The sequence below is a fragment of the Camelus ferus genome, chromosome 13, assembly GCF_009834535.1.
Source record: "Camelus ferus isolate YT-003-E chromosome 13, BCGSAC_Cfer_1.0, whole genome shotgun sequence".
Taxonomy (NCBI): Eukaryota; Metazoa; Chordata; class Mammalia; order Artiodactyla; family Camelidae; genus Camelus; species Camelus ferus.
In genome coordinates this window covers 49,673,619-49,684,484 of record NC_045708.1, presented here as the reverse complement: position 1 = coordinate 49,684,484, position 10,866 = coordinate 49,673,619, and the positions used below count along the sequence as shown (strand labels likewise).

Here is a 10,866-nt window from a genome sequence, read left to right as displayed (position 1 = left end):
CCCACTCTGCCCCGGGGTGGCCGCGAGCTGGAGGGGAACGGATTCATCCTATTGCGAGGGGGACATCAGGGACCCAAGATGCAGTCCTGAGAGCCATCACCAGTTCCTTTTTTACACCCGACGATGTCAGGGGCAGGGGTGGGAAGTGCGGCCGGTTCCAAGGACAAGAAATACGAGGCACACAGAGAGCAAACCAACTCCTTCCCTTCCCCGACTCCTGACGCTGCTTTCCCCCACCCGCCTCGGAGTCACCGATGGTTGGTGATGGGGATAATTTATTGAAAGCTCACATTTACCAGATATGGGCACACAGTCGGTTTTATCGAGTCGTCCCTTTCCAGGGAGGGTTGTTCTTTCTTTATAGATTTAGAGAATTTAGATTTTCAGATATTGAAGAAGACCCCTTGAATTTCTTATAGGTTTATCTCCTGTGCATTAGAAACTTTCCCTTTCCTTAACATTTTCCTCAACACCACTCTCTCCAGTCCTTAAAGTTTAAGATTTGAAATGGAGGCTGTTTGGGGTAGGAGACCTACCTGACGTAACTAATAGGCCCCTCCTCCTTAGTAACTATCCCCCTTCTAACCTCAGAGCCCCTCCTCCAACCCAAAGCAAACAAAACCGGACCCTGAATAGACCTTCCTGGAGTGGGCAATCGTTGGAGGTAGAAATAAGATGGCGTCTTTAAGCACTCGGCCTGGCGCACGTCCGTGGAGGGGTGCTCACCGCAGTCAGTGGCAATTCATCAGGATAAAGGTAGAACGCATGAGGGTTAGCGTAGTGTTGGAGAAAAAGCATTTGTTTCTTGGCCTATCTCAATCCCTAGTCACAGAAAAATAAGAATAGAAATGGATTGTTTATTGACTATACTATGTACTAGGTAGGAACTGTCAGCTGACTGATGAATATTATCTCATTTAATCTGTTCAATGACCCTATGATAAGGGGGTATTAACTCCATTTTTTTTTTTTTTAAGATAAGGAAAGAATCATTGAGTAGCATGCTCAAGACGATCGTTAAATTACAGAGCTGGGATTTGTCAAACTCCAAAGCCTTTGCACTGTGCCAGACTGCCCCCTCTAAATATGCAATTAAGTTTTCCAGAAGTGCAAAATTTTAAGAGACTGGTAATAAAAAAGGTTCACAACTCAGTTTATTGTTATGTTTTCATTTATTTTCCAGAAAAGAAAATCACATTTAAATAACAACTTAGATATTTCATCTTGTTCTCACATAAAATTAAACTTTGTCCTGAAACGGGAACCCTAGTTGCAGTAATGTGCCATGATGATAAATAGTTGCATATTCAGGATTTTGTGAAATGGGTGATTGGGAAAATTATGAAGGTAAAAGTCATTACAAAAATGATATTCACACCTTTTCTAACTTATAAGGCAAGTGACATTAAAATGTTCTCATGATTATCTTCAATAAGTCAATATTACACATTCTTATCACCATTGCTCAACAGAGAGCTTGGGGCAGTTCTGCGAAGAAACAAGCCCTTGCTGCTCTTGCTGGTTTTTTCTTGAGCGCAGCACAGAAGCAGGAAAGCTTTCATCACAGACAAAGCAGTAACAGCTATGAGAATAAAGTATTCTCCGTTGAATTACACATGTAGGAAAAAGAGCCAGCCATCAACATTTAAAATAACTTTTTAGAGTATGCTTGAGTATTTTAGCCCACAATTCTTTTTAGAAATATTTTATGCTCAAGGTATTTTTGTGAAAATATGTACTCCACCCAAGGTCATAAAGGCATTGTTTACTTTTGCTACAAAGATCATGGAGACTCTAAATAAAAGCTACCACAAACTCAAAGCACACACTAACAGCATTTTCCATAAGAAAGACAATTGGCTGAATTTTATTACCTTTAAAAACACAGCAAAATTCTCTGAGATTCTTTTCCTAGTTTCTCTTATTGTTAAAGTATATTAAAAAAAATAAAAGGCTTACATTGCCACTTCGTAGGCAAGAAAATTAAAATTTGATTATTTCTTTATACAGATCTTTTCCTGTGCAAAGTGAAAGCAAACCCTTTGTATATTGAAACCCAATACTATTCAAACAGTTTAAAAAGCCAGCTTTATAAATGACTGCTTGGCCTAAAGCGAAGCCCTGCTCATTGATGAGGTTAGCATATCATCATACCAACACTTGGCTTTTTCAAGAAAAACTATTCAGCAGCAATGTTCCAACTCCTTTAGACTGAAAGAGAGAGACACGCAGAGAGAGAGATCAAACAGCAGCCAATCTCTATCATGCATACCCATTTAAAAAAGCAAGAACTAGATACTGACCTGCAAAATCACAGCTATAAACATTAATCATCCTAGTGTCTCAGAAGGAAACGAAAAAACCTGGCTTTGGACCTTAGGACGAGGATCCCAGTGAAAGTCATTTGGTGTGTTATTTAAAATATTTTAGAGTAATGATGTACGAATAACACTAAAAATTTGTTTTGCCAAAAAGAACAAAAAAAGAATATGTCAATATAGTAATATAGAACTGAACAAGTGAGATGGAATTAACCTTTGCATGATATACTCAATGGAATATTTTTAAATGATAAATGGCTTCTGACTCATCAAGTTGATTCATGGACCCTGAATGAATTAAAATTGAGCTACATTTAGAGAAATGTAAAGGAGTTTGGCTTTATTCTTTTCTGTCTGATAATATACAGTTCACTCAGGATTTTTTAAAAAGAAACTGTTGATTTTTTTGTAAAAACTGTTCATATGCAAAATAAAGCAAAGCAAAAAAGAAGTTTGTAATGCTCATTAATAGAGTGTAGAGTCTGCAAAATCCATAGCAAATAGTGCATTTCTCTTAGTTTTAACTCAAATGTTTTTCATATAACTTCTCTAAGGTTATGTAAAAATACTGTCAGCATCAACCTATTATGATTCAGTTTCTTAACGCATTTGGATAAAGAATTATCAAAGATTGTTCACTTGCATTGCTTCCACTCTGCAAAGAATTTGGACCATCTTCAACAAAGAGAAGCCTGATGTACTGGTCATAGGTGCAGATCTTAGAAATAATACTTAAAAATTAAAATAGTAAAATTATTTCATTGTTTTGTTTGGAATATTTTAGGTGATAAAGTTCAATTCAGTAAGATACACTAATGAAATTTAAATTAGATACTAGTTCATTTAAAGTGACAGAAATTTCCCTTAGAGTTAAAACAAAAAATCAGAAGCATCTTTTCAAAGCATTCCTGGCTATATTATTTGCAGTTGCTGAAAGATACATAAACTCGTGTTGAAAGAAAACTTTTCTGAAGTTTCTTCAAGAAGTGTTTAGAAAAAAAAAGTGTTTTGCTGATCCAAAACTTTCTTAAGCTTCATAACATTAATTATCAATGTCCAAGGAGTGGGAACTGTGGTTTAGGATCATTTGTTCTCAGATCACAGTGAACATTTTCCAGAACCAGTAGTCCTGAACAGGATTTGGAAAATACTGGAATACAAGTGAATGCAGTAGAAATATCCTTTGCATATTTTCTTTTATGAGACACATGCAAATATGTTTGCTTTTCATTGAAACATCTTTTAAGGTTAAAAGATGTGTTTAGAATAGACAATGACTAACCTAGGGCTAGAAGGAAACAATTAGAAATACTACAAATCAAAGGGAAAATAATTTCAGAAGTAAACCGAGAGAATACATTATTATGCCCACGGTGAATGTCAACAAGTAGGTGATGGTCTCTCCTAGGAATACTCATTTTGCACAGGAATCAGATATTAAACATTAGGGGCAATTTAAGTTCTGACTGTGGTCAACTCAGTAGACTCTAAAATTGGATATTCCTTCAAGAAGGACATTTTGTATTTAATTAAATATTAAAAATGCAGCTCTAGCTTACAGAAGATGGCAGAGCACCAAAGCAGTAGAAATGCTAGTGAGTTTTGTTGTTTGTTTTTATTATTTGGAGACTTAAATGTTGTACTCCTATCTCATTGTGAATTTATATATTCTTTCTTTCTTTTTTTTTTTCAGAAGGGAAGGTAATTAGGTTTATTTATTTATTTATAATGGAGGTACTGGGGATTGAACCCAGGACCTCATGCGTGCAAGGCTTGCACTCTACCACTAAGCTATGCCCTCCTCCCCAAGAATCTATATATATCCATGGACAAAAAGTAACATAATGATAGTCATGTTTGACTCACAAATGAGCAAATGGCATTTAAATACTGTTTTCCAAATGAATAAAAAAAATGGAAGGAGCAAGAAAATACAATAAATGCTCAAGAGAGAAGTGGACACAGAAAAGGGGGTGGGGTGGGTCATCAGAGCAGTCTCTTTAATCAGTGTAACAAGGATTGATTTATTCATTCATATCAACATTTTAATTTGGCTCATGTTAAGGAAACATCATGTTGATTTATATTAACTTTTAATTTTTTATATTAACTTATAAAGCAATATGTAGAGCTCACCCTCATTTTGATATCATAAAAATTATGAATTCATTTAAAAAAATTGTTGATCAGAAAACCATGTAGCAAAATGAGTATGTTTAGACTGAATGGGATTTTGCTCAAATGCATAATCTTTTTTAAAAAAGAAAGCTTTAAAAAAAAACCAAATTATAATTTGTAAACTCATCTCCTTAGTGGATATCTGCATGTTTTACTGTGTTATTCAACTTTAACTAACAGACTGTGATTATTTGGAAAGACAAATGCAAAAATGAAAAAGATTGGTGCAACTCTTCGGAATGACACTGCTCCAGGCTTATAAAGCACTCAGATAAAAGGCCTACAAAATAAATACTGCCAATTCACAAGTTAGATGTCTGTGCCCTTGCAGGGAGGGAGCCATTTTTTAGAACATTGTACTTGGAATGAATGACAGCTTGCAACCTCCCTACTTCTTGTTTAATCTTTTAAGACATTGATGAAAAGGATAGAAATATGAAAATGCGAGAATGCATTTCAGGCCATTTTGAGACCAAGTTAGGCATAACACAAGAACTCCAAGGGTAAGAGGGTTTTTCCTAGAAAAATCCCTCTTTTTTTTTTTTTTTTAATAGTAGAGGAAACGAAACGGACTGAATGAAAAAATAAGCTCACTAGAAAAATGGTATTGAAGTTATAATTTAATGTCTAATATCTGATAAAAATGTCAGAACTAAGAAGTATTTGAGAGAGCTACTGGGAGCGGTGATTCTCAGATTTTGGGTACTTATCAAAATACATATTCTTAAACTCCATTCCTACAGATTTATTCATTCAATATAAATTTATTGATGCCTACTATCTTCTAGGTTCTGGGGCCATAGTGATGACTAAGTCAAAATCATTGCCCTTCTTAAATAAATGGTAATTCAAGCGGTCCACAAATCATGCTCTGAGAAACTGTTTTCCAACAATTTTGCTCTTGGAATTCTCCTTATTTTGGTACTGTTTTTTCACAGCGCCTTTTACCTGGGTATGCAAATAGAATACGTATAGTAAAATAAAACAGCAGAGTTCATTTCCCAGAATGAACAAGTAAAGCAGATCAGGGGCTTCCTTTGTAGTCAAGATAAATGGGTTACTTCCAGCTGCTATGTCACTTTGGGCAAGTTAATTAATCTCAGTCTCAATGTCACCATTTGTAAAAGAGGAATTAAAAAGAGTATCTAGAGTTTGGGGGTTGATACGAAGATGAAGTGAGCGAATATCTATAGTGACTGGTACATGGTAAGCACTCCAGTAAATATCAGTTTTTATTGTCTATCAGTTACTGTGATTGTTCATGTTTATTGGTAAAGCCCCTTGAAGGTGGATCTCTCTGAGTCAAGTAGAATCATGGAACTTCTGAGGTGGGAGAAACTTTATAGCTCATTGATATGTTATTATGTGTTTCAACACTGCTCTGGAGGACCCAAATTTAAGCTGCTGAAGGAATTCCTTCATTGCTTTGAGCTATTTTGTGTAATAGGACTTTGTGTGCAATTTTAGTAGAAAAAAGTTCAGCTGTTAAGAAAATCTTGAAAACCACTGGCAATCCCAATCTCTCATTCCAAAGATGAGAAACCTTTTCGGGGCAGTGATTTGTCCAAGGTCACACAGCAGGAGTTAGTGGCAGAACTAGTGTAGTTACCAGGCTTCTCTGAAAAGTATTTGGAAAGGGACATATGAGTAATTATGGCCTCAAATACCTTGCATATTGAGATTGAGCAAAAATACTTAAAAATGAAAAGCAATGGTAGTTTGACTTTCTGGAGAGAGTTCCTCTCTACTCACTCAAAACCGCTTGAAATGTGAACATTCTTTCTTTACAGGTGAAATATTTTCCCAAATACCATTCAGCGAATTTTCATTTTGACTGTAGGTGGAGAGAAGAATAGAGCTTTAAAAATAATTAAAAATTTAATTCTTTGGAATTGTATGTTCCAATTATGATAAAATTCAGACTAATTCTTAACAATAATTTATTTTTTAAAAATAACATGAAAATATGAAATTTATTTGAAAAACCATATTTTCCATGTTGCCAAAATAAAGCAGTATCATTCATACTTTCTATCTTGTTAGAGAGAAATCTTTTTTAATCATAATGCTTAGGAAATGGTGTTCTGGTTAATGAGAACCCTTTATTTTTATTTTAACCCCTGGCATTGAAAATCTGAATATATACCAGCACATTTTGTTTTGTTATAGGAATTGATAATGAACCTGACAATGTTTCTTTTATAACTGAGATTCTTGCATTGTCTAGGATTATACTTCCTAACATGAACTCTTATTGTACAGTACTGTGGATACAAGTGTAATAGGAGATTATAAACTACAGGATTTAAAAAAAAGACACCAAAATCTAAATTCCTGATGTGAGTGTATTGTGTATTGTGTTATTATTTGACCTATTTTCTGAAAGGAGAAAGGATGTATTCACTATTGAAGTTCTGGTTATTCAATGTTTAATAATTTTGAAATAATTGACTTTAATTCTGTTTCTTAAAGATCACTTATGGAATCACAGGATATCTTCATAGTTTCAAATTTAGTTCCTGGAAACATTTGAATAATGTTAGAGATTATTGTAATCTATGACTTAAATCACACTTTACAATATTAACAAAATTATTCTTTGAAAAGAAAAATCCTTGTGTTTAATTGCTAATTCACTCAAGAACTATATAAAATAAAATAAAATATAATGAGCAAGACATGAGAACCAGTAATATTTACACATTTTTAATATGTTCTGTGTTAGTATTCAATATTTTTTTTCAGGAACTGATTTCTTAAAAACACATTTTTATATGCATGTGCTGGATAAATCTCACCTTTTTACTATTTACTTTTCATTGGTTTCATTGTTGAAATTTCCCCATGTTTCATGGGATTTAAAAATTGGCATTTTTTATTTTGGATTCAAAATCAAATTGAATATCTTTACTTAAAATGAGTATATTAATTATTTGTCCAAAAAAACTTTAACACTAGACTGCTTAGGGAGCTAACCAAGAGTTTGTTTGAACAGTAAGAATTCTTCTAAGATAATACGGATCATTTCAAACATTCTCTTGATAGCAAGCACTGAATGAGAAGTACAAACATTAGTTTAAAAAGTTCCACTATAAACAATTGCCAGTCACAACCTCATTTTAAAAGTAAGACTTACAAAATTTTAATCTGATTCTAAAATTTAAAGGACTAAAAGTTTTTTGTCAAATATGAGGGAATGTAAAAATAAAATTTAGCAACTAATGATAAATATAACGACTTAATAATTACAGTTATTTAATAGTGTAACCTAGGATAGAAATTGGTTTATGTTTAAAATAAGTTCTAAGACTTAAAGGAAGATTTATGTTTTTAGATTGTAATGGAGAAAGATTTTACAACCGGGCCCCCTAAAGAAGTGCTTCTCCATTCTAAATTCCCATGTTATGAGGCCAGACTGAATAATCACAGTTTTTATTATACCTTGCAACAATGAAATCATAACATACATTTTTATCCACTATTTTTTTGATTCCCCAAGAATGGCAAAGATTTATAGTTACAGACAATGAACCTTATCTGAAAGGAAATTTATTGCACAATACTGTGGTTAGAATTTCACTTAACAAAGCTTTTTTTTTTCCTTCCCCAATGATATAAATAATGCTGATTAAAATTCTCCATCTGGATTTAAATAGGGGACTAAATTTTTTTTTTTTTTTTTTTGAGATTTTGAGACTCAGTATTTTGATTCCTGTGGGTAAAGAGGCAGATGGGTGGTAGGTATCATTCTCCATGTTGGATGGGAGGGACCCTCTGTTTAGAGTTATTGTGCAAATGTTATCCAGTTCAACTCTGGAAAGTCTTGAAATTTTAAAATCACAATTTGGGTTTTAATCTGATGATTCAGTAATCTCCACATAAGCTAAACTGTGGAGAGATGGGGTACTCGAGTAGTTAAGACTTCAACATCTTTTTACTCTTGATTATAATTTCATATACTTAAACTTTAAATATGAATTGCTTTCCCTTTTTACACAAGTTATAAAAATAAGAGGCCCTGTTTACACAGTTCGCATTTTTATGAAATTTGCAGTTTGAAAAAAAAGCTTTTTAAAAAGTGGTAATTAATGCTTCTCTTTGAATATGCTGTAACCTTAGAATTTTTTTTCTGAAATAGTTTCTGAATTTAACCCACTAAATATTTGAAGATAGAATTTTTATTTAGCACTAGAGTAAGACATACTAAGGACTGAAGAAAAGGAACTTCTTTTCCTGGTTCCACTTAACTTTCTTTGTGTGTGGCACCCCCTTTATGACAGCTATCAATATTTATATTTAAATTTTATATATTGACAAAATGCAGTCTACCTCTGTAAGCATTGTGCCATTCGACAGTACTACTATTAAATTTACATACCACAGTTTAAATTACATCCATTTCAGGAATGGTAAAATGCTAAAACTCAAGTATCTAACTGCCTTACTGGAATGAGTACAATTTACAAATACAGTAATTACATTTTAAAACCATTAACAATATTACACCTAGAAGTAAATACTGTAGGACCGGTCATCATGGTATCGTGTGAGGGAAATCATTGCTGAAAGTCATTGACATTTCCAGCAGATATATCCCAAGTGCAGATTTTGGTTTGTTTTCATCAAACCAAAATTAAATTCTGTTTCTCATACAACAGTTCTCCATTATATGAATCCTCCAGATTCTTGCATAAGATTTTGTTAATTATCTGCCAAGTATTTTCCTGCAAAATAAAACAGCATAGTAACAGGTTACCTGCTAGTTCCATAATGTGGTTATTAAGGGTAACATTTCTATTCTTCCCACCCTATTCCTAGCCCCAAATACTGTAAACCTGAGGGGTGCAATACTAGCATAAAATATATAAAGTCTTTTAAGTTTTCTATTTTCTGGACCAGCTAGTTGCCTTTTCACATTTCCATATATGAACACTTTGCAGAAGTTTGGGTTTTGTCCAGAATAGGTTGGGAGACTTGTTCCTGGATGTGACTCCAACTTGTTATAGAGCGATCATAGAATTACTTTCCACCTGGGTCATTTCTGAGAGTGAAAGGGGTATAATTAAAAATTACATCAGTACAGCAGACATGAAAACCAGGACGTATCCCAGCAAATCACTGGCAAGTATAATCACCTTCATACTGGGAAACCCCCACCAGCCAACTCTCATGTGTGCCAAAAGCCTGTCAATGACTGTATTCAGCTCAAGGGCAACCAGTTCTGATGTCTGCCCTAGATTTTTTACGATTGCTATGATACAGTGAAAGATGGATTCTCCCGGACCTCAGCTAAGCCTGCCAAGTCTAAACTTTATGAAGACTTGATGGAGAAAAAAAGTTTTCAGGTAAGAGATATATTCAAAGATAAATGGCATTTATCTTGTCAATATCACAAAAGCAGGATTTGCTCCATTAATCTCACTGTACACACACATGTATATAATGGGAATGATCTCGGTCAGTGCCACATAAGAAACAGCCAGAGCCACGATAAGTAGCCAGGGCCTTCCTAATTTCTGATTTGCAATCCACTGTCAGAGTTTTACTTCATCCAGCAATTGATTTGCTTTCTGACTGGGATGGGAAATGGGGGCTAGGAGTGGGGAGGAGGAGGAGGATGAAGAACATGAGAAAATCACAAACTCTTTCCTCTTAAGGAAAAACAGCTAAAGCAATGTTATTTTTGCAAATGTGCTCACAAGATACCCACTCACCTGCAGCAAACCTTTTCTTGATGAGTGAAAATCTATACCCTGCTCCAACAAGTTCAATGTCACAGCCAGAAAGGGTGCTTCCTTCACTTGTGAATTGCACCACCAATGGAGAAGGTTTGCTTGGGCCTTCCGATAACTGAAATCTTGCCAATAAAGAACCCACCCCTGTAAAAAGAGTATTATTACAAAATCACAGTCAACACTGCATTGTAGATGTGATTTTGGAAATTGTATTCAAAGTTAATATGCAAAATCTAACTTACTAAAAAATAGTATATTTTTCAGTGACAGAATGGCGATGAATAAAATTTACCATTAAATTATTCACGACTTTTTTTTGCACGCTGATAAAATTGTAATTCAGCCAAATAGTATTTCAAAATTTGGGAGCATGCTACTTGGAAGGCAATGCATTTTCCAGCTTATGATTAATGTCAGAGGAAAGCGAAAAATATCTTAACTATCAGAGAGTGTGAGATCTGATACAGAATGGAAATATGCCTCACTAAAAGCTCTTCTCTGCTTAAAGTATGGCCTGTTTGATGTGGGGTCTTGGGTAGAAAAGAGGAAGCAGAGGATTCATTGAAGAATTATTTGCTTTTATTGGTTAAAATATGTATTTATCAAAATAAAGTGAAATATTTTGCTTGCTT

General features: G+C 34.2%; 1 protein-coding gene and 1 non-coding gene across 13 annotated transcripts in view; both read right to left on the bottom strand.

Annotated features, from left to right (window-relative positions):
- Positions 1-4,050: 4,050 nt before the first annotated feature.
- TRNAA-UGC lies at positions 4,051-4,122 on the bottom strand. Its single transcript has one exon. It is a non-coding gene; the product is annotated as a tRNA-Ala (tRNA).
- Positions 4,123-7,915: 3,793 nt separating this feature from the next.
- The window catches only part of SGIP1 (SH3GL interacting endocytic adaptor 1), a 184,429-nt gene continuing 181,478 nt past the window's right edge, over positions 7,916-10,866 (bottom strand). For all 12 annotated transcript variants that reach the window (XM_032494517.1, XM_032494518.1, XM_032494519.1 and 9 more), the window contains 2 exons: positions 10,214-10,378; positions 7,916-9,223 (listed from right to left, as the gene is read on the bottom strand). In XM_032494517.1, coding sequence (XP_032350408.1) covers positions 9,201-9,223; positions 10,214-10,378 — 188 coding nt within the window. In that variant the 3' untranslated portion in view covers positions 7,916-9,200. The remainder of the gene's footprint in view (positions 9,224-10,213; positions 10,379-10,866) is intronic.